The sequence below is a fragment of the Staurois parvus genome, unplaced genomic scaffold (assembly GCF_062004578.1).
Source record: "Staurois parvus isolate SC_StPar_1 unplaced genomic scaffold, SC_StPar_1.0 ptg000209l, whole genome shotgun sequence".
NCBI classification, from domain to species: domain Eukaryota; kingdom Metazoa; phylum Chordata; class Amphibia; order Anura; family Ranidae; genus Staurois; species Staurois parvus.
Window position 1 is genome coordinate 12,137,939 of NW_028318005.1, and position 23,159 is coordinate 12,161,097.

The window sequence follows — 23,159 nt, forward strand, 5'->3', positions numbered from 1 at the left end:
CCGTCTGACAGAAGCCAGCCAATCGACCAGCTTCTGTCAAAGGGGCATGGTTGTGGGGGCCTGCGGGCAGGGGGCTTATCGGAATCTGGAATCCCCCTTTAACAAGGGGGCCCCCAGATCCCGGCCCCCCCATGTGCATGAGGTACATAGTACCGATACTCATTCACAAAAAGTGTAGTGTGCTAAAAAGACAGGACATAAAATAAATGTTATGTGCAATTAAACCATGGCAACATCTAATGTTTGTGTAGTATTATGTTCAGCAGACTGTGTTCTTCTATTGTTGTGACTTAGATGACGTTCAGAGCACATTTTATGCCCAACTCATGCAAAACTCCACGTAATCCCAAGGGGTTCACATACTTTTTCTTGCAACTGTACACTTATTGGTATTTTTACAAAAATATGTAGCAGAATACATTTTGGCCTAAATTTCTGAACAAACTTGACTTTTTTTTACGTGAATTTTTTTTTTTTATTGGATATGGTTTAGAGCAGAAAGTAAAAAATATTGTTTCCAAAATGTTGACGCAAAGTCTGCCATCACAACACTCTATGCCTAGGCAAGATATGGTTTTGAACAGAATGGACACATTTCAGCTTTTTTCCTTCTTTGCTGTTGAACTACAGAATCAGTCTTCAGGCACAAGAGCTTTTACTGTCCCCTCCATTACAGTCTGTCCGCTTTGCGTTGCAACACAAGATACTCTAATAAAAGCCAAGGATTTCTTTAGAGATGTAATCTGTGCTCTTGCTACAACCTCTTCCCCAGCATGTAATGGAGCTGGAAAGTGAATGTCCTGGGAGAGAAGCACACAGCCTCCCCCAGGTAGTTTAGTGCCCAGGACCGCAGACACTAGGCCATTGAGTAGAACACCATGAACAACAGGTTTCCCAAATCTTGTCTTCTTGGCAAACTCCTCATCCAGGTGCAGTGGGTTCGTATCCCCAGTAAGTTCAGAGAACAGGGCGACGTCCTTCTGAGTGAAGATCCTAAGGAGCTCAGCACTATCACCAACCCGCAGGTGTAAAGGCCGCCACAATGCAAAGTTGTACCATTTGTATGATGATAATGGACAGCTGGAAATACCAAGTATTGTTCCTCGGGTGACCAAGTTGCGGAACATTTTTCAAAATAGCTAGTCAAGGACTAGTTCTCTGCTGTTACCTGCCAGTGCCAACAAGAAGGGAGAAACCTATATATATAGAGAAAAAATAATACTTTATTTAATAATCAACATGAATCAATATGTTTGTATATTTTATAAACACTGCTTGCGTTTATAGTTTTATATGTAATTTTATATGCTTTTGAGACCTGTCATGCCAGGATGCAATATAATGCATACTGCAGGGGTGAACAAATGTAGATGAATTCCAGTCTGTCTAACCCAGGAGCCAGATACACTAACTAGAGTGGACCTCAAAAGGTTAGAGACATTGTCTACCTGGTTCCTGGGATTTGTTCAGCCCTGGCATTCTATGATGAAAAAAAAAAAAAAAACCTGATATGTTTGTGATGGACTGATCCCTTAATATTTAAATGCTACTTTATAGCTGCATATAAATACCAGGTATGCTTTCTTGCAAACATGAACTTGAACAGTAACAATAAATCTGTGGTGTGTTAGGTTTTGTTTCCATTCCAGAAGCTCAGAAGGATCACAGAACAAGTCTGTCCAGTTAGAAAGTTCACTGGCAGGAGCTTCTGATCTCAGACCTGCATGAAAACCCAGTGTTATTGTTCTGTACAGTGACAGCTTGTCAGATAGGTTTACCTGTAAAACACGCAAAGAGCACTCCTGGTTCTGATACCGTCCCAGAAGGGTCAGCGATGTCCACAGCTTCACAAATCCACTGCAAGAAAAGAATGTCAACTTAATCAGACATGCAATAAACCATTGACAATACATAATATGGAGTTCTGAAAATACATTTACAATAGTGTGCTGCTAGCAAGTATAGAACTTTAAACTAATCACACAATTCTCCATAGATAAGATCTCATGCTTAGTATGTAAAGACTCCTTTTCAATGAAAGACGAGACCCCCTTGGATTGTGCAATTTTTAAATGTTGGGAAAACGATTCTAATCCTACCTCTTTGCATTAAAGCAGTCTCCTAACTTACTCATCTGCAATTAGAGGTTTGTTTACATACAGTGAGGAAAATAAGTATTTGATCCTCTGCAGAATTTTTAGGTTTGCCCACTTACAAAGAAATGAAGGGTCTATAGCTTTTATCGTAGGTGTGTTTTAAAAGATACAGGCAAAATATCAACCAAAATTCCAGAAAAAACACATGATACAAAACGTTATAAATTGAGTTGCAATTCAGTGAGTAAAATAAGTATTTGATCCCCTACCGACCAACAATAATTCTGGATCCCACAGACTAATCTGTGTACCACATGAGCACATAGCCAGTCATGTCAATTTAAGAAGGCACTCCCAACGACAACTTGTTATGTGTATAAAAGACACCTGTCCACAGAATCTCTTTCTTCCATTCAAACTCACCATTAAACCTAAAGAGCTGTCAAAGGACATCAGGGAAAAGATTGTAGAGCTGCGCAAGGCTGGAATGGGCTACAAGACCATTAGCAAGAAGCTTGGTGAGAAGGATACTACTGTTGGAGCAATTATTCACAAATGGAAGAAATACAAAATAACTATCAATCGCCCTCAGTGTGGAGCTCCATGCAAGCTTTCACCTCATGGGGTAAGGATGATCATGAAAAAAGTGAGGGATCAGCCCAGACCTATATGGGAGGAGCTTGTGAATGATCTCAAGGCAGTTGGGACCACAGTCACCAGACAAACCATTGGTAACACAATACGCCGTAATGAAATCCTGCAGTCCCCGCAAGGTCCCCCTCCTTAAGAAGACACATGTACAGGCCTGTCTGAAGTTTGCCAATGAACATCTAAATGATTCAGAGAAGGATTGGGACAAAGTACTGTGGTCAGATGAGACCAAAATTGAGCTCTTTTGCCATTAACTCAATTTGCGGTGTTTGGAGGAAGAAAAATGCTGACTGTGACCCCAAGAACACCGTCCCTACAGTCAAGCACAGAGGTAGAAACATTATGCTTTAGGGGACATTTCTCTACTAAAGATACAGGTTGACTTTGCTGCATTAAGTGGCTCAAGAAGAAGCACATTAAGGTCATGGAGTGGCCTAGCCAGACTCCAGACCTCAATCCTACAGAACATTTTTGGAGGGAGCTGAAACTTCAAGTTGCCAAGCGACAGCCATGAAACCTGAAGAGAAGATCTGTAAAGAAGAGTGGATCAAAATTCCTCCCGAGATGTGTGCAAACCTGGTAACCAACTAAAAGAAACATCTTACCTCAATGTGCTTGCCAACAAGGGTTTCTCCACCAAGTACTAAGTCATGTTTTGCTTGGGGATCAAATAGTTATTTTACTCGCTGAACTGCAGCTCAATTTATAACATTTGTATCATGTGATTTTTCTGGGTTTTTTTTATTGATATTCTGTCTCTATCATTTAAAACACACCCATAATAAAAATTATAGACCATTTCTTTGTAAGTGGCCAAACGTCAAATATCTGCAGGGGATCAAAGAATTATTTTCCCCACTGTATGTGTTTAGTTTTGCAAATAGTATAAGACCTTTTGAAAAAAATTGCAAATGTATGATCCTATGTGCTTGCTTTATAAAAAACATCCATCTTTAGAATTTTAGTTTACAGATCTATCCCCTATGGCAGAAATTCTCAACCAATGGAAAGTACTGATAGCCGAGACAAGCTGCAGCAATGAATCAATCAACTCTTTTCTAGCTTTTGTTTATTCGGCTGCGGCAGGAAAGAAGGAGGGGTAGGTCGGACCTCATAACTAAGGTTAAAAAGCACCTAAAACATGGGACAAAGTACTACGTGTACTTTGACTCACCTGGGAAGTGGTTCCCAACCACTGGGTGATGGCCTCCCTCCTCCCAAATTTCCAGCCAGCTGTAGATTGCCTAACCAAAATAGTGCCCTCTACCTCCCATAATAACCACCTCCTGTCCAGCTGTTGTATATAAACGTCTGGACGGTGGCAGTGCAGGGTCAGGTGGCCATTTATAAACAGCCTCCCTGCCCCCTGCTTGTGCCCGCTCCCTGGGAGCGCGCAGCACTGCAACCCGGTGCCCGCTGTGTCCTCCGGGTACAGTGGAATACCGATCGTCAGACGGGACCTCTGTGCAAGGTCCCGATCATGTGATCACTGATTGGCCAATCAGTAATCACATGGAGAGTAGTAAGCAAGATGTAATTTCTGACACCTCTGCTTACTATGTGTGAAATCTATGAATGATCACAGAGGTCACATGGTACAAGGCTATTCACAACAGCCTTGTACCATGTGACAAGCTGTGATCAATCACAGCTCACACAGTAGTTCTCAATGGCTGCAACAATGCAGCCAGAGAGAAGGAGAAATGTTTGCTTTTACAGCCTTTATGGGTGTAAAAGCAATCAGTGTAAAATAAAAAAATAAATAAATAATCTTCATCACCCCCCCCCCCCCACACACAAGTAGTACAGTGTCACCATGTTGACACTGTACTGCTAGGGTGACAGTATGTATATAAAAATAAATATAAGAAAATAAAATAAAAATGTAAAAAAAAAAATGTTTAAACATTATAATTTTTGGTTATAGACTAATTTGGGTTTGTTTTTTTTACTAAAGAGATAATGGAATAAATTTTGGTCAAGATTTATTATGAAATATTTATTTGCAAAATTTTATAAGAAAAACAATTTTTTTCAAAATTTTTGGACATTTTCATTTACATAGCAAAAAAAATAAAAATCCGAGCGGTGAATAAATACCATCAAAATAAAGCTTTATCTGTCTCAAAAAAATGCTAAAAAATTCATATGGGTACAGTGTTGCATGACCGCACAATTGTCATTCAAAGTGTGATAGCGCTGAAAGCTGAAAATTGGCCTGGACAGGAAGGGGGTAAAAGTGCCCGGACTGGAAGTGGTTTTAATATGACTTTTTTTTTGTACACAAAGTTGTCACTTTAATGATATATTGCTCGCACATGCCATGGGTATATGTGGAATAACACCCCAAAACACATTATTCTACTTCTTACAAGTATGGCCATATCACATGTGAGAGACTTTTTGGCAGCCTAGCTACATACATGCCCCCAAAAACCAATGACCACCTCCAGGCTTTCAAAGGGCATATTTCCTCATAGTACAAATGACCCCTTTTGGAAAGTAGACACCCAAGGAATTTGATAAGAGGCATGGGGAGTATTTTACAGATAAAATGTTTGTCACCAGGGTTTTGAAAAAAAAAGAAAATGTTTTGTTTTCTTTCTTCATTTTTCAGAAACATGTGGCAACAAATTAGATCTGAAAAACACTCGCCATGCCTCTTAGCAAATACCTTACACATACATACATACATACACACACACTTCCTTTACACGTTCTTCACATACAGTTGTGGCCAAAATTATTCAACCCCCAATGCTGTAAAGGGGTTTAGGGACTATAGTGTACATTTGGAATTGTATTCAGAATCAAATCCTACAAGGACGTTGTAACTACCCAAATGCAACTAAAATGACATCAATTGTTTATGTAATACAGTAGTAAATGGTTCTTATGTGGTTTCTTCATTGCCACAATTATTCAACCCCTTAAAGACTACCACTCTGAAGAACAGAGGTTCATACAGGTGCTTTCCATCAGGTATTGAAAACACCTGTGGATGTCACCGAGCAGCAATCAAGCATAATAAGCACCAATTAGGCAGCTTTAAAATGACTGTGATACTCAGCTCCTTCTAGACATTTACTGGTGTGGTTACAAACATGGTGAAGGCAAGAGAATGGTCCAGGAAGACAAGAGAAGAGGTGATTTCTCTTCACAGGAAGGGCAATGGCTATAAGAAGATTGCAAAGATGTTAAACATACCAAGAGACACCTTAGGAAGCATCATTCGCAAATTCAAGGCAAAGGGCACTGTTGAAACGCTACCTGGTCGTGGCAGAAAGAAGATGCTGACTTCGACTGCTGTGCGCTACCTGAAGCGTAGAGTGGAGAGAAGTCCCCGTGTGACTGCTGAGGAACTGAGAAAAGATTTGTCAGATGTGGGTACAGAAGTTTCAGCCCAGACAATAAGACGCACACTGCGTAATGAAGGCCTCCGTGCCAGAACTCCCAGGCGTACCCCCTTGCTGTCTCCAAAGAATAAGAAGAGTCGACTGCAGTATGCCAAAAGCCATGTGGACAAACCACAAAAGTTGTGGGATAGTGTTCTGTGGACTGATGAAACAAAATTAGAACTGTTTGGGCCCATGGATCAACGCTATGTTTGGAGGAGGAAGAACAAGGCCTATGATGAAAAGAACACCTTGCCTACTGTGAAGCATGGTGGAGGGTCAATCATGCTTTGGGGCTGTTTTGCTTCTGCAGGTACAGGGAAGCTTCAGCGTGTGCAAGGTACCATGAATTCTCTTCAGTACCAGGAGATATTGGATGGAAACGTGATGCAGTCCGTCACACACCTGAGGCTTGGGAGACGTTGGACCTTTCAACAGGACAATGATCCCAAGCATACCTCCAAGTCCACTAGAGCATGGTTGCAGAGGAAAGGCTGGAACATTTTGGAGTGGCCATCGCAGTCACCAGACTTAAATCCGATTGAGAACCTCTGGTGGGACTTAAAGAAAGCAGTTGCAGTGCGCAAGCCTAAGAATGTGACTGAACTGGAGGCCTTTGCCCATGAAGAATGGGCGAAGATACCCGTAGATCGCTGCAAGACACTTGTGTCAAGCTATGCTTCACGTTTAAAAGCTGTTATAACTGTAAAAGGATGCTGTACTAAGTACTAAGATTGAATGTCACTTGGGGGTTGAATAAAACTGATAATGCTGTGAGCACAGAAAAGACATTTGTGGTTATTTCATTATAACTGTTATGTTATATTTGTCTGACCTACAAGTGCCTCTTTAATGTAAATGTAAGCAAGATGACTGAATGATCAAAAGCAATGTCAAACTGGCCAAAACACTCAATTTCAGTGGGGGTTGAATAATTTTGGCCACAACTGTACCTGCTGTTGATTCTCAATATTGCACACAACGTCTTATCATCATATTTTAACAAGTCCAAGGGACAAGAGGCTCCCACCTAGAAACAAAAACACAAAGAAAAGGATAACTCAGTGGACTGAATAGCAGAAATTGTCATGAACTAAACTGTATATAAAGGATTTTTTTTAGCTAGTGTAGGGAAAAGTTAAAACCTCTGTCATGTTTTTATTGAGGTCTCTGACTATGATAGGTAGATTCACCCCTCTGTCATGACAATAAATGAGCAAAAATCCAAAATGTAAGTGTTGTCTCCAGAGAAAGAGGTGAGGAAAAGTCTTCCAATGGGGACAGCTGTTCCTGTGGCAAATTTCTAAATGGAATTTCTGTTCCCTGAAATGGATTTCCTCTCACTTTCTGTTGCATTTCCAGGACAGGAAGTAATGTCCCCAGATGAGCAAATGCAGCAAAATAACTGCAAAGGGGTTTTAGCTCTTGATACTCTTTCCAAAACAAAAAGTGTTGGCTTTACATATTATGGCCAGGGATGAAATATTTTATTCATAGGGGCTCATTCATACGAGTGATCAGACCTCATCCGTATAAACCCAAACACTTATTAATTACACAGGTTCTGTGGCTGATTAAGGAGGCAATTAAACTCACATAGTGCCTTGTCTGCATTAAATAAGCCTCAGAACCGGTGTAATTAATAAGTGTTCGGGTTTAAAAGGATGAGGTGGCAACCCTAGATCAGACCCATCCTCCGATCTAAGCTGCTGCCTGCTGCGTGTTATCCAACTTGGAACTTCATACAGACAGCCCACAGAGGTGGATGCACGTGCAGCGGCTTCACAGACACAATCACATGTCATAATTTCACATGCAAGCAGGTGCATGGATCCGAATGCACAGGTTCTGTGTTCGTGCAGCTACTGCGTGTGAATCCACTTCTATGAGCTGCCTACATGCAGCTCTGAGGTGGATTCACGCACAGAAAATGAGTCCTTAGTGTCTGTCTATTAGTTGCTCTTTACACCAGTTAATAATGAGACAGGCAATTATAACCAATCACAGAAAAATAAGATAAAATCACAGGTAACAATGGAGTATTCTGCATGTCACAATCAGTTAAAAAGGAAACTACAATGCACCCTCAGGCAGTTCTCAATTTGAGTTAAAGTGGTTGTAAACCTCTGACATGAAATATGAACAACATATATCCTTCTATATTGTGTATTTGTATCACCCAGGGCACTAAGCGTAATTTCTTTTTGCTGCCTTGTTCCTCTATCTGCAGTCACTTGTGACAAGTTTTCCTGACCCCAAGAGAAAAAAGATGACAGGAGAGGGCACATCCTGTAACTGACAGCCTTGGCAATGTTCCTGTGTGCTGTGTGAAGGAGGGTGTGTGTCCCTTCCCTCTAATCGGCTTTGGAAACGCTTCTCACTGAGTGTAACTTCAGCTCCCCGACCCCTGTAATTCAGAGCTGAGAGATCCTGTGTAAATTCTGCACTTTGAATGGATTTAGAGGACAGATAGCTGTAGATAAACAGGTCCAACTTATGAAGGAGGATTTGTTTCATCTCTGTGTATCACCTGAGGCTAGTCACTTCACTGGGTATGTGAAAGGGCCAATTCACACCATAGAAACGCAGTCCAGATGCGCTTTTTCACCCTTTTTTCTCTTCAATTTAAATAGGGACATGTGCAATTCAGTGCACTTTTGGTGCATTCCAGTGCGTTTTACTGCGTTCCAATACAGTTCTGTGCAGGAAAAATGCAATCTGTTCTACTTTTTTTCTGCAACTGGAACTGCAAGCACTGATGTGAACTATGACATTGACAACCATATAACCTACTTTCTGTGTAATGTGGAGGCAGAAAAAAAGCAACTGAAATGCATGTAGTGTGAACTGGCCCTAAGGGTTTACAACCACTTCAATTGTTAAGAGGACCATTTTTACTATGAGTTCACATATTTACATGTGTTGTGCCTGCTGTGCCACATTTTTATGCTTTTTTTTCATGTACAGATAGGGTGGCCTCTGATAGAGTGGTTTACTGATTAGCATCCACATTGAAGAACCAAAGGGATAAAGACAATTATTCACAAACAGAATCAGTTGTCGTGAATCATTCCAACTGAATGATAGTCTTGCACTGAATACAACTGTAAAGCTAAGTTCACATTTGTGTGATGTGGTAATGCATGAAAAAAAATCACATGAATTCCCGCAATGAACAAAAAGCGCGCATCCTTTTTGCAGGCACATAGCGACACCCCAACACACCTTGCTAAAATGTGTGTGATGTGTTTTGGTGCAGTGGGATTAAGGGGAAAAAAAGTCAACTTTCGCACATGAGAAGCCAAACAAAATGAATGTATACCCTAAATGTGATGCACCAAAATACAGAAACACCTGCATAGGCGTGAACAGAGCCCTACACACACTGCACTGAGACTATGCACTACTAGATCCATGGAAACGTGGCTGCTATGCTGTATGCTTGAAATCAATTAAAAAAAAATACTAAAATCAGAAAAGTGAAAATAATTCCAATGATGGGCTCATGCACACAGCTGATTTGGGCCGTACACTGCCCAGACCAACATAGTTCTGCGGAGGTAACACAGGTGTTCCAATCAGCAGTGGAAGGGCAGGAAACCTGTATAAATCAATAACAGGCTGACAAGGTCTGTATCTGTTTGCATGTAATTGCACATGGAGTGGTTATCTGCTGTTCGGGATGGATGTGCGCTCCAGGACATGGACATTCTGGGGTTGATTTACTAAAACTGGAGAGTGCAATACCTGGTGCAGCAGTGCACGGTAGCCAATCAGCTTCTAAATTCAGCTTGTTCAGTTAAGCTTTGACAAAAACCCTGGAAGCCGATTGGTCTCTATGCAGAGCTGCACCAGATTTTGTCCTCTTCAGTTGCAGTAAATCAACCCCTCTGTGTCTATAGGCACGGATCCATCCCTGCACACATGACTGCTTTATATGTAATTACATCTGAACACCAGTGAACAGTGTCAGCCTAGTCGGCTGTGTGCTTTTTTTTTACTAAAGAGCATAGGAAGTTATGGTGATGGGAGATTAACAATTTTGTCATGTAGGGATGTGAAGAAAAATTCTCAGTCTTCTATCCTGGTACTGGAAGCCATAAAAGTGGACAGTCCATGAAGATCAGACACAACCGGTACTTACCTCTCCATGCAATTCCTTTACAGCAGACACAATCAGTGATTTGTACTGAGCTGCAGTCAGCTTGACACCTTCACGCTGAAATACTCTGCAGACCAAACACAAGTATATCAGTAAGTACACAGAGCTCCTATAATTAGGGATGAACACGGGCGTGGTTGGATCCTAGCCTGAACCCAGGTCAGCAAGCCCATCAGGAACTGTTACCTGTACTGGGCTAATCATCTGCAGCTAAGGCATTCCCCACTCCACAGCCAGATGTATACACGCCCCTGGTATATGTGCAGCTGCAGGGAATTACTCGGCCACCGATGATTGGACCAGTACAGGCGACAGCTTCCTGGCAGGCTCGCTCCTTGGGTTCAGACTAGGATCCAAATATGGCCAAGTTCATCTATAATTATATTTAGTGTATTGTGCCTGAGCAACTCACAGCTGGATCTTCAGGTACTGATACTCAGAGGGGTTCTTCAGCACAGTCCTTTCACATGAAACTGGTTCCGATGGAACGGGTCGCCCTTCCATGTTTACACAATCCAGTTATTTCTAGGAATATAAATCACAGGAAAATAAAATGCTTCCATTTAGATATATAGGCTCCCTAATAGAAACTAGTGGAAGTGCCCAAACGTGCCCCCTATGCTCCTTCATCCAGAGTGGGGGCACTCTAATACAGGAGGTGTGTTACTGGCCAGATCACCTGGTGAAAACAGAGGGGGAAAAAAGACTAATTTAGCACATCTAGTGAATGGTAAGCTGCAATATATTTCATGTTTGGGGATAATACCACCTTATTGACAGCTGGCATTATACAGCCCACTTCCTGTGAGCCCAGGTTGTCATGGACACACCACCCTTAGGGTGCATCATCATTGCCAGTCCTGAGCTCACAGTACACAGGATGGCGCTCACATTAGATCACTTCCGGGGACCTGGAATCTTTCTTCCATGAACCTGACTCATCTGTACAGGAGAGCGGGCCGCACTGACATCCTCATCCTTCTCTCAGCTCAGTCATCTGGGAAGTACTGCAGCCAGCCAGAGCCAGGAGATGTGTATTGTAGGAGGAGGTCAGCCATGGCAGCCCCTGGCTTTCCTCTATCACATGTACACCAGCCTTTCTTCTCAGCTGTATAATCCAGACAACCTATAAGAATCACCATAACCCTCTGTACTCTGTATGTCCTACACCCCGGAGCCACTACACTCACCATCCCTCCACCTGGACACCTCTCACACCGAACACCAGAGGAAAGACAAACCTGCACATGGCTAACCAAACATGTCTGCACTGCCGGGGCAGCGAGTTCTCCAGGATCCAAGGCGACCGCCATATGTAAGAGGACCAAAGAACCATTCATATTGGCTGCAATGTCCTCCGCAAAATGGCTCCGAAATGGAGACAAAATAAGAACTACGCATGACCTCTATGGACTGTGTCCTGCGGGCGTAACTTTGTAAATTGTCCCTCTAGAAACTGTGACTGTGACTTCCTACAGCTAAAGTATATTCTATGCAGTACAAAACCTGGTGTGTTACTGCCATCTAGTGGACAAATAGGAATTTACACTAGCGATAGAAAACATCACAATGCTATAGTTTTCACTCCTTACATTTCAGAACCATGAAATAAACTGGTTCAATAACCGGCGTGTTACTGCCACCTGGTGGACAGATAGGAAGTTACACTAAAGTCATAATACTGAAATTTGTTCAATAAAAGGTGTGCTACTGCCACCTAATAGAAAAATGGGAAGTTACACTAACATTACTATTATTATTATTATTATACAGTATTTATAAAGCGCCAATAGTTCGCTCAGCGCTGTACATTACAAAGGGGGACAGAACATGTGACAGAACAATACCAATACAATGTGATACACGAGGGGTTCGAGGGCCCTGCTCTTTCGAGCTTACAATCTAGGAGGGAGGGGGTGGTGGCACAGGAGGAGATAGCTGTGGGGGATGGAGTGGTAGGAAGAGTGGAGGAGGTCGGCAAGTTAGCAGGGGGTGGGGTAGGCTTCCCTGAAGAGATGGGTTTTCAGGGTGCGCCTAAAGGAGAGGAGAGTAGGTGATAATCTGATGGGTTGGGGCAGGGAGTTCCAGAGGATGGGTGACACCCTGGAGAAGTCCTGGAGGCGGGCATGGGAGGAGGAGACCAGGGAACTAGAGAGAAGGAGGTCTTGTGAGGAGCGGAGTGTGCGTTCTGGGTGGTACTTGGTTATTAGGTCAGTGATGTAGTTCGGGGCAGTATGGTGGACAGCTTTGTACGTCAGCGTTAGGATTTTGAATTTGATCCGTTGCGCAATCGGAAGCCAGTGGAGGGATTGGCAGAGGGGGGTGGCGGAGACAGAGCGGTTGGAAAGGTGAATGAGTCTGGCAGCCGTATTCAGGATGGACTGAAGCGGGGATAGCCAGCGGCGAGGCAGGCCAGTGAGGAGGGAGTTGCAGTAGTCGAGTCGTGATATGATGAGGGAGTGGATGAGCTGTTTAGTGGTTTCTGGGGTTAGGAACGTGCGGATTTTGGCGATGTTGCGGAGGTGGAGTCTGCACGAGTTTGTTAAAGATTGGACTTGGGGCTGGAAGGATAGGTTGGAGTCCAGAATGACACCCAGTACTCTGGCCTGCAGGGCGGGTTTGATGGTAGCGTTGTTGCATGTGACGAAGAAATCAATGGGGGGTGGTGTCCGGGCTGGGGGGAAGAAAAGAAACTCGGTTTTGGAGAGGTTCAATTTAAGGAAGTGGAGCGACATCCAGTCTGATATGTCGCTCAAGAAAACAGAAAATAAGCGAGCGCTTGAAATAGATATAATGAGCAGCGGCTGTACACCAGAAAGGCACCGTATCAAACCTTCAGGGACATAAATATAAAAAGGGGGGGGTGCAGCGCTACATCTTAGCAAAATGATAAATCAAACACAGATAATAAACAATAAAACAGTGACTGTGTGCTAATAGAGCCACTGGATGGTGGCTATGAAGTGAAGGAAGTGAAACAGTCCAATGGAGGAGTGCTCTTAAGATCCAGGATGATCCTCAGACGTCCAATATTAGGAACCGTCAGGTGATAAAAAATGTAAAGACTGCGCACTCACCAGATACGCAATCTTTATGCGCATTTGTGTATAATATCACTGGACCTCCTGTGTCATCATCCTGGTCTGGTCAAATCTGGTCAGCATATCCTCCCTTGCCTGATATCCGGATAGATGCAGCTATTCCATGGATCTGGCTGGCTCCCACCAGAACTCAAATAAACAGAAAAGGCCACATAGTGTGATATCCTCAGGTATCTTTATTGTAGGCAAAGGATAGCAGGAAAACCAACATGTAAAAAATTACTGACCCAGATGCAAAATCAAAGATGGCCGCCGGGGCCCCTCGTGGTGCCAGCGGTGAAGCGTCCAACCTGCTGTAGCTCTCCCTGACGCGTTTCGAGCGAAGGCTCGTACTCATAGGGGTGCAGCTTACAGTGGTGGACGCAAATGACAATTTTAAATACGAGCGATGGCGCATGCGCAGTACGCCGTGCGCCATCTTTCCTATGCTGAATGTCCGCGCGACGGGCGCCATTTTATTGTAGCCCAACCCGATGGCGCATGCGCAAACGCCCTGTCGTCGGGTACGCAGAGACAACCAGCAGAAACGAATGCTATGAGCACCAGGGATGACTCACTCATATGCTATAAGCGCCAGAGATGATCAAATCAATAATTTGACGCTATAGATCACCTATGTGGAAACCAACCAAGATAATATAATTATGGGCAAGAACAAAGATGGATCTTAATGAACAGATCCAAATTCATGTTATATAGCCCGTGTTTATCACAACAACAGTAATGCAAATGTATAGATACTCCGTATGAAAAACTATATTCACATAAATGAATTAAAAAATTATTAAGTTAAAAAATTAAAAGATTATATTCATGTGAGAACCTGGTGGTCATACATATGTAAACGTTGGCAAAAAGTCTGCCAAACATAAGTACCCATATATATAAAGTTATACCTGAATACTAAAAATCCAAAAATACATAAATCCACAGTATATATAATCAATACAAATATAAAATAATACATACATCTGTAGACCCATCGGTCATTAGTGCATGTAGAAAGTTAGAATAATAAAACATTAAATATTAAAATTACCTGAATAACAAAAATATATCATCAGAATAACAAAGGAATAAAGTTATATAATATTAAGTGAAATACACACTAGGATCAATGGCAAAAATACATATGTGTATATAGAAAGATATCTAGATAGTCCCAATCAGCTGTTATCAATGAAACTATTGATATCCAATTCTATATTAAGTCCATTGGGGCGCATACAGTCCATCTGGAATATCCATTTCGTTTCCATTTGCGAGACTGCTCTTTTCTTATTTATGCCTCTCCAATGGGCTTGCACTGTGTCAATACCCACAAACTGCAATGAAGATGGGTCCCTGTTATGATGGGTCCTGTAGTGTAATGATAAAGAATGATCTTTAAAGCCCTTTTTTATGTTGTTAACGTGTTCACGGAGTCTATCCCTAAGTCTTCTAATGGTGCGCCCAACGTACTGTTTTTTGCACGGACATTGCAAAAGATACACGACATTTTTGCTGTAGCATGATATAAAGTTTTTAATTTTAAATGTCCTGCCAGTACTAGTTGATAGAAAATTGTCGACCCTCTTTTTCCTTTTGCCATTACAGGTGCATATAATACACTTGTTGCATGGGAAGAAACCAGTAATATTATTCAAAAAGGAAGTGTTCCTAGGAGGGTCGATAATATTTGGCTATAAGATTTCTCAGAGATTGTGCTCTTCTATAAGTAATCTCAGGTCTATCAGGAAGGATATTAGTTAGCACTGGATCCGCCTTCAAAATCTTCCAGTTCTGATTAATGATTCTAGAAATCGTCCTGTATTGTCTAGAAAAAGTAGTAACAAAGGGGCAGATTTTTTGTGACTTTTGTGAGGTATTGTTAACAAGCAGAGAATCTCTATCCATATTTCCTATCTCATGCATAGTGCGAGTAAGACATATCTCATCGTATCCCTTTTCCAAGAATCTATTTTTTAATATAGATGCCTGTGACAAAAAGGTATCAACAGAGGTACAGTTTCTTCTCAGCCTTAAGAATTTCGGTATGTTTGAAAGCCATAGTGGATGATGGCAACTGCTAATGGGAATGTATCCATTCCGATCTGTTCCTTTGAAGAAGGAGGAGGTTATTAGGGTGCCCTCTTGGTTCATTAATGTCAGATCCAAGAAATTCACACTAATCTTACTGTAGTCAAAGGTTAATTTAATATTTAAAGTGTTGTTATTAAGGGTACCGAAAAAGTTAACCAATGTTTGTTCATCCCCTTTCCAGATAAGCAGTATGTCATCAATATATCGTCTATAGAAGTATAATTCTGGCCAATCCCTGGCATATATAATGTCCTCCTCCCATCTAGCCATGAACAGATTTGCCAGGCTTGGAGCGAATTTCGCTCCCATAGCCACGCCCCTAGTTTGTAGGTAAAAATTACTGTCATACCAAAAATAGTTTCTAGTCATAGCGAAATCCAGAAGGGTAAGTATAAATTTTTTATGAAGAAGAGGCAAAGTAGATTCATTAAGATAAAAATCCACTGCTTGCATACCCTCTGTGTGGTCAATGCTCGTGTACAGAGAAGCCACATCAGCTGTAACTAGAAATGTATCCTTATCAACATAAAGACCTTGGATGTCTTGTAACACTTGTTTAGTGTCTCTCAGATAGGATGGCGTTTTCCGTACTAGCGGTTGTAGGAAATAATCTATGTATTGTCCTACTCGAGAGCACAGAGATCCAATACCGCTTATGATAGGTCTACCGGGAGGGTTCTCTAGGTTCTTATGTATTTTAGGGAGAATGTACATAACTGGTATCCTAGGAGCCGATGGACATAAAAACTCCTTCTCTTTCTTATTTATAACATTATCCGAATAGCCTTTGGCAATAATGTTTTTAAGTGATTTTTTATATGTACTCAAAGGATTCTTTGGTAAACGGCAGTATGTGTCTACATCTCCAAGAATATTATATACTTCCTTATTGTAGCTATCTTTATTCATTAGTACAACTCCTCCTCCCTTATCCGCAGGCCTTATGACTAGGTCTTTCTGGTCAAGGAGGGAGTTAATAGCTTTGGAAGTCCCATGCTGATTTTTATGGTTCTTTACCTTCACAGCAGCTAAATCCTTCAGTACCGTTTCTTTGAAGGCATTAATATAACTATAATTTTGTGGGGGAGGATTGAATAGGGAAGCATTCCTTAGGTTAGAATAAGTGTTCATGCTAGTGTTATTTCTAGCGATAGGGTTCGAGTGAAAATATTTTTTCAAAGATATTGATCTTACAAATCTATGTATGTCAATATATGTATGGAATTTGTCCAATTTGTTATTTGGTGCAAATTTTAATCCCCTATCTAATAAATCCAACTCTTGGGAAGTTAATATTTTCCCACTAAGATTAAAAATCCCTTTACCCTTTATAGTTTCCTCTTTTTTGGGTTTGTTGACCCTTTTGCCTCCCCTTTTTCCCCTGCTCGAACGTTTCTTTTGCGTGAGCTTTCCTGGTCTAAAAAATGAACCGGAGTGGGATTCCAATTCTCATTTTGATATGTGGAATGGTTAGTTGTAGGAGGATAGTAAGTATCATTTCTATATGGTGGGGCATATGGTGGTTGCCTAAATGACTGCTGAGGTGTTCTAGGTGTAGGTGTCCTGAACTCATCCTGTCTATATGAGGCTCCATAATTCCTTCTCGGGGAGTTATAATTGCCATACCCTCTGTTATAATTATTGTTGGGGGGTCCAGTACCCTGTTGTTGAAATGGTTTCTTGAATTGGTTATCCCTATAACCTTGATTGGGATACCAATCATAGTTTCTTGAGCCTATATTGTTGTCTGACATAGACCTCAGTGGTTCAAAACGGTTGGACGTGGGTATATTACTATTATAGGTGACCCTAGTTTCCCCAGATGGCTGAGATTGGTGATGATATGTATGACGAGAATGATTGGGGACCCTCCCGCCTTTATTATTTTTCTTTGGTTTAGATGTATATGAATTAGTCTCCATGGGTATAGGAGGCTCATTCGTGGGTTCATCTAAGTCTGTTTGCCATTTAAAAACTTTATTTTCGGCATAGTCCCTATGATCACGTATGTATTTCTTACATTTTTTTGTCTTTTGTTCCTTTTCCGTGTGTTCTAAAAATTGTTTGAGTTTCTCAGATTCTGATTGATAGTCATTCCTATCTTTAAATGGAATGAGTTTCTCTCGTACTTTATTAATTTCCGTGTCTAGATAGATGATCTATAGCGTCAAATTATTGATTTGATCATCTCTGGCGCTTATAGCATATGAGTGAGTCATCCCTGGTGCTCATAGCATTCGTTTCTGCTGGTTGTCTCTGCGTACCCGACGACAGGGCGTTTGCGCATGCGCCATCGGGTTGGGCTACAATAAAATGGCGCCCGTCGCGCGGACATTCAGCATAGGAAAGATGGCGCACGGCGTACTGCGCATGCGCCATCGCTCGTATTTAAAATTGTCATTTGCGTCCACCACTGTAAGCTGCACCCCTATGAGTACGAGCCTTCGCTCGAAACGCGTCAGGGAGAGCTACAGCAGGTTGGACGCTTCACCGCTGGCACCACGAGGGGCCCCGGCGGCCATCTTTGATTTTGCATCTGGGTCAGTAATTTTTTACATGTTGGTTTTCCTGCTATCCTTTGCCTACAATAAAGATACCTGAGGATATCACACTATGTGGCCTTTTCTGTTTATTTGAGTTCTGGTGGGAGCCAGCCAGATCCATGGAATAGCTGCATCTATCCGGATATCAGGCAAGGGAGGATATGCTGACCAGATTTGACCAGACCAGGATGATGACACAGGAGGTCCAGTGATATTATACACAAATGCGCATAAAGATTGCGTATCTGGTGAGTGCGCAGTCTTTACATTTTTTATCACCTGACGGTTCCTAATATTGGACGTCTGAGGATCATCCTGGATCTTAAGAGCACTCCTCCATTGGACTGTTTCACTTCCTTCACTTCATAGCCACCATCCAGTGGCTCTATTAGCACACAGTCACTGTTTTATTGTTTATTATCTGTGTTTGATTGATATGTCGCTCAGTAGGTGTGTGATTCGGGCTGAGACCAAGGGGGTGAGGTGGGGGGTTGAGAGATAGATTTGTGTGTCGTCGGCATAGAGGTGGTAGTTGAAGCCGTGAGAGTGTATGAGTTGGCCAAGGGAGGAGGTATAGATGGAGAAGAGAAGGGGCCCGAGGACAGAGCCTTGAGGGACCCCAACAGAGAGGGGGAGTGAGGGGGAGGTGGTAGCATTATAGGTAACGCTGTAGGAGCGTTGTGACAGGTAGGATGAGAGCCAGGAGAGAGCAGAATCTCTGAGGCCGAGGGAGTGTAGTTTTTTGAGGAGGAGGGGGTGCTGTGTCGAAGGCCGCAGAGAGGTCAAGGAGTAGGAGCACTGAATAGTGGCCATTAGCTTTGGCGGTTAGCAGGTCGTTGGAGAGTTTGAGTAAGGCGGTTTCGGTGGAGTGTAGGGGATGGAAGCCGGACTGTAGGGGATCGAGGAGGTTGTTGTCGTTGAGGTGAGAGCATAGGCGGGTGTAGACTAGGCGCTCGAGGAGTTTAGATGTAAATGGGAGCAGGGAGATGGGTCTGAGGTTGTTCGGGTCATTGGGGTCCAGGGAGGGCTTTTTAAGTATGGGGGTGATGTGTGCATGTTTCAGAGGGGAGGGGAAAGTGCCTGAGGAGAGGGAGAGATTGAAGATGTGGGTGAGGGAGCGTAGGATGGAGGAGGAGGAAGGTTGTAGGAGTTGTGAGGGGATAGGGTCGAGGGGGCAGGTGGTGAGGTGGGCATCAGAGAGGATCTTGGAGACTTCCTCGATGGTAGTAAGGTCAAAGGTGCGGAGTGTGGGGGGAGCTTCAGTATGAGGAATGTAGGGTGGGGTGGAAGAGGAGGTCAGAGCAGTGGTGGGGCCATGGGAGAGGGGTGATGAGGGGGTAGCTGAGTGAGGGTGAAGGGGCTGGAGAGAGTTTGAGCAGCGACGAAGTCCCTGCGGGTTATGTCGAGGGGGAGGGGGGATAAGGGGGTAGCTGTGTGAGAGGGGACGGGTTGAGAGGGTGTGTGAGTTGCGGCAATGTCCTTGCGAATTGTGTCAATCTTGTTTTTGAAGTGATTGGCAATCTCAAGGGCAGTGAGTGAGGTGCTGGGTGGAGGTGGGGGTGGAGAGAGTAGAGAGTTGAAGGCAGAGAAGAGTCGGCGAGGATTGGAGGAGAGGGCCTTGATGAGGGTCAAGAAGTAGGCCTGTTTGGCAGCATGGAGGGAGGAGGTGTAGGTGCGGAAGGCAGATTTATAGCTGGTGAAGGCTTGTTGGGATTTGGTTTTGCGCCATAGTCGCTCCAGGGCATGACTTTGTCGTTTGAGGGTTTTGGTGTGATCAGTCTGCCAGGGCTGGAGCGGTCGGGGTCTGATGTTGCGTGTGGTTAAAGGCGCTAGTGAGTCAAGGGCTGTTGAGAGCGCATTGTTGTAGGCGGTCAAAGCCAAGTCGGGGCAGGACAGGGGGAGGATGCGGTCGTGGAGTTGATCAGCTGCAGAGTGGAGGGAGGCAGGGTTAAGGTTGCGGAGGTTACGGCTGGTAGTAGTGTGACATTTGGAGGGGTAGGCGTTGGAGGACGAGGAGATAGAGAAGGTGATCAGGTTGTGGTCAGAGAGAGGGAAGGGGGTGTTAGTGAGGTTGTGGGGAGCGCAGCGGTTGGAGAAGACAAGGTCCAGGATATTTCCGTCGGAGTGGGTGGTGGATTGTATGCACTGTGCAAGTGCAAAGGAGGAGGTTAGGTGGAGGAGACGGGCTGTGTCTGGGTTGTCGAGGTTGACAGGGATGTTGAAATCCCCAAGGATGATGGTGGGTAGCTCAGAGGAGAGGAAGAAGGGTAGCCAGGAGGAGAAGTCATCCAGGAAGCGGGGTATGGATCCAGGAGGCCGGTATATCACAGCAATCTTCAGGGGGGTTGGGGAGAATAGTCGGACGCAGTGGGCCTCGAAGGAGGAGAAGGATAGGGAGGGGGGGGTTTGGGAGGACTCGGAAGGTGCTCTGCGGTGACAGGAGCAGACCAACCCCACCACCTTTACGACCGTTAGGCCTGGGTGAGTGGGTCCAGGTGAGACCTCCGTAGGAGAGTGCAGCAGGGGAGGTAGAGTCAGTGGGCTGGATCCAGGTTTCCGTGATCGCTAGGAGGTTGAGGGAGCGGGAAACAAAGAGGTCGTGGATGGCGGTAAGCTTGTTGCACACCGAACGGGCGTTCAGGAGTGCACATGAAAACGGGGGGGAAGGAGATTTTAGGGAGCAGGGGGACAGATACTAAGTTGCGGGGGTTGCAGTAGGACGTGGACGTGGGAGGGTGTTGAGCGGGTGAGGGAGGTGGAGGGCCAGGATTCAGGGAGATGTCCCCCGCGGCTAGGAGGAGGAGAAGGGTGAGAAAGGTGGCATGGGAGCGGGATGTGCAGGAGCATGAGAAACTCCTAGTGGAGGTGTTGGGGTCAGTGGGAGAGCGGAGTAATAGGAGGAGGTGGTGGGTGCCATAGAGGGGCGAAGGAAGCAGTGAGGACACAATATACAATTGTTTGGGAGGGGCAGAGGGATATAGTGAATGGATTTTGGGAACGGAGGAGAGGAAAATGAGAAGGAGGAGTGGAAGAGGCATTTTGGGGAGGTGAAGAGAGCAATAGTAGGGAGATGATAGCAGTGAGGGGGAGATGTACAGGTTGTGGGGTGGAGCAGAGGGGTAAAGAAATGAGATTTGGGAACAGAGGATAGTAATATGATAAGGAGAAGAGGGGGTGTATTATATAAAGGTACACGGAGTGGGTCTCAGGCATGTAAGAGGTTTCCCAGGGTGATTGCTTGCAGTCTTCCAGCATGCAGTAGAGCTTCTTGCTGTTGTTGTGTCTTCCTGCTGCTTGAGTTCTCCTGCTTTAGTTCAACTGCTGCGTTTAACTGCTTCTTCTATGCACTCGTTCTAAGCCGCACTCAATCTGAAGCAGCACCCCCATCAGAGACTGTGCCCCCCATCAGATCATAATCATATACAGTACTGTATTTTTTACTTTATAAGATCATTGAAATATTTAAACTAGTTCAATAACTGGTATGAGACTTCCACCTAGTGGAAGAATAGGACATTACACTAAGGGAATAATATGTCACAATCTTTATGTTTTTTCACTCCTTACATCAGCCTATTTCAACCTTTTTCAATGCAGAGGAACCCTTGACATAACTTTCCAGTCTCAGGGAACCCCTGCTAAAAAGGACTTTAGTTACAATTCATGATACATTAGTGTGATAGTCAGAGGTAAGAATGCTCCCTACACTTGTGGTCATTGGGAAGAGTTAAAAGAGTGAAAGGGTGCTGCCCTACTTAGTGGAGGATATTTTTGTATAGTTTTGCAGCACTGGATGTTTCACAGCGTGCACTGAAGATTTACTGTGTTTTTTTTCTGTGTTTTGGGACTGTCATATTTTTGGGACTGAGTCACTTTATTTATTGGTATTTTTTGGTATTTTTTATCCCATTATACACATCATCATTATTATTATGTTCACCCCTGTCACCAGCACATTATAGTGTGCTGCCGTTTTTGTCATTGTTTGCACCCATTCACATGCTTTTTGGATATGTTATGTTTACACTTGGATGAGGGGCATATCTGTATTCAGTACATATTCTATTTATGTTTTTATGGCGCATTGTTCATACACTAAGTAGCGCAGCACCCTTTCATTCTTTTATTTGTTTTCACTATTTGGGAATATAGTCAGGTGTTTGCGGCCACTTTTTTTGGGGTCATTGCAGGTAGGGCACAGGATGACCACCTCTATACCATTAGGAAGAATTACCCCCTTACAGATAGCTAAAAAGATCAATGGTGTCAGTGGGAACTTACCTGAGAGGCAGAAACTACTCATTGCGCAAGGAACCCCTGCCTTACATAGTAGAACAGTGGTCTCTAAACTGCGGCCCAGGGGCCAGATGCGGCCCTTTGATTGCCCTTATCCAGCCCTTAGGGCACAATTTCTCCAACTGACCCCAACGATGGGGCATTTTTTTTCACACTGACATTGAAACCTTTTCTACTCCCAATGGTCGCAGTAGCTCCCCCCCCCCCCCCCCCCTTAAAGTTTGAAGGCATGTAAACTGGCCCTTTGTTTAGAAGATTTGGAGACCTCTGTTTTAGAACATTTAAATAAATAGGTTCAATAAACAATGCGTTACTTCTGCACCTAGTGGAGGAATAAGAATTCACACTAAGGTTGCAATTCATCACAATTATATACTGTATTTTTCACACCTTTCATTTTAGTGGTCTCCAAACTGTGGTCTAGGGGTTGGATCCAACCCTTTGCTTGTTTTTTTCCAGCCCATGGGCCGTTATACCCCCCACTGTCAGCTACAGTGGGGACTAGTTCCTGCCCCTGACACATACAACAAGGTACTATTCCTCCCACTGACCCCATCGATGAGGCACTATTGCTCCCACTAATACCAATAATGAGGCACTATTCCTTCCACTGACACCAACAATGGAGTACTATTCCTCCCACTGACACCAACAATGAGGCACTATTCCTCCTACTGACACCATCAATGAGGCCCTATTCCTCCCACTAATACCAGTGATGGGGCACTATTCCTCCCACTGACACCAAAAATGCAGTACTATTCCTCCCCCTATTACCAAAAAGAAAACATTGTTTACTACCACTGGCACCAAGACAATTTCTACTCCTGCTG

At 43.6% G+C, this 23,159-nt stretch overlaps 2 protein-coding genes across 5 annotated transcripts; both read right to left on the reverse strand.

Annotated features, from left to right (window-relative positions):
• Window positions 1-450: 450 nt before the first annotated feature.
• LOC149461177 (hydroxyacyl-thioester dehydratase type 2, mitochondrial-like) lies at window positions 451-1,127 on the reverse strand. Its single transcript, XM_089678781.1, has one exon. The coding sequence runs from the start codon at window positions 1,125-1,127 to the stop codon at window positions 633-635; it is 495 nt and encodes a 164-aa protein (XP_089534907.1). The 3' UTR covers window positions 451-632.
• On the reverse strand, window positions 1,058-11,680 carry LOC149461178 (ribonuclease P protein subunit p14-like). 4 transcript variants are annotated; one of them, XM_089678784.1, is made up of 6 exons: window positions 11,546-11,680; window positions 10,717-10,829; window positions 10,287-10,371; window positions 7,096-7,172; window positions 1,779-1,857; window positions 1,058-1,196 (listed from the first exon to the last, which is right to left on the reverse strand). In XM_089678784.1, exons 2-6 carry the CDS (start codon window positions 10,806-10,808, stop codon window positions 1,140-1,142), a joined length of 390 nt encoding a protein of 129 aa, XP_089534910.1. In that variant the 5' UTR covers window positions 10,809-10,829; window positions 11,546-11,680; the 3' UTR covers window positions 1,058-1,139. The 4 variants fall into 4 exon arrangements, with proteins under 4 accessions (XP_089534910.1, XP_089534908.1, XP_089534911.1 ...); XM_089678782.1 differs by having other exon boundaries at window positions 11,495-11,566; XM_089678785.1 differs by lacking the exon at window positions 11,546-11,680 and adding an exon at window positions 11,238-11,482.
• Window positions 11,681-23,159: the final 11,479 nt, after the last annotated feature.

Coding starts and splice junctions, on each gene's coding strand:
- LOC149461177 (XM_089678781.1), bottom strand. CDS start 1,127: ATGTTCCGCAACTTGGTCACCCGAGGAACAATACTTGGTATTTCCAGC.
- LOC149461178 (XM_089678784.1), bottom strand. CDS start 10,808: ATGGAAGGGCGACCCGTTCCATCGGAACCAGTTTCATGTGAAAGGACT. Junction 7,173..10,286: donor TAAAGGAATTGCATGGAGAG/GTAAGTACCGGT, acceptor TTTTGTTTCTAG/GTGGGAGCCTCTTGTCCCTT. Junction 1,197..1,778: donor GCTCTTTGCGTGTTTTACAG/GTAAACCTATCT, acceptor CTATATATATAG/GTTTCTCCCTTCTTGTTGGC.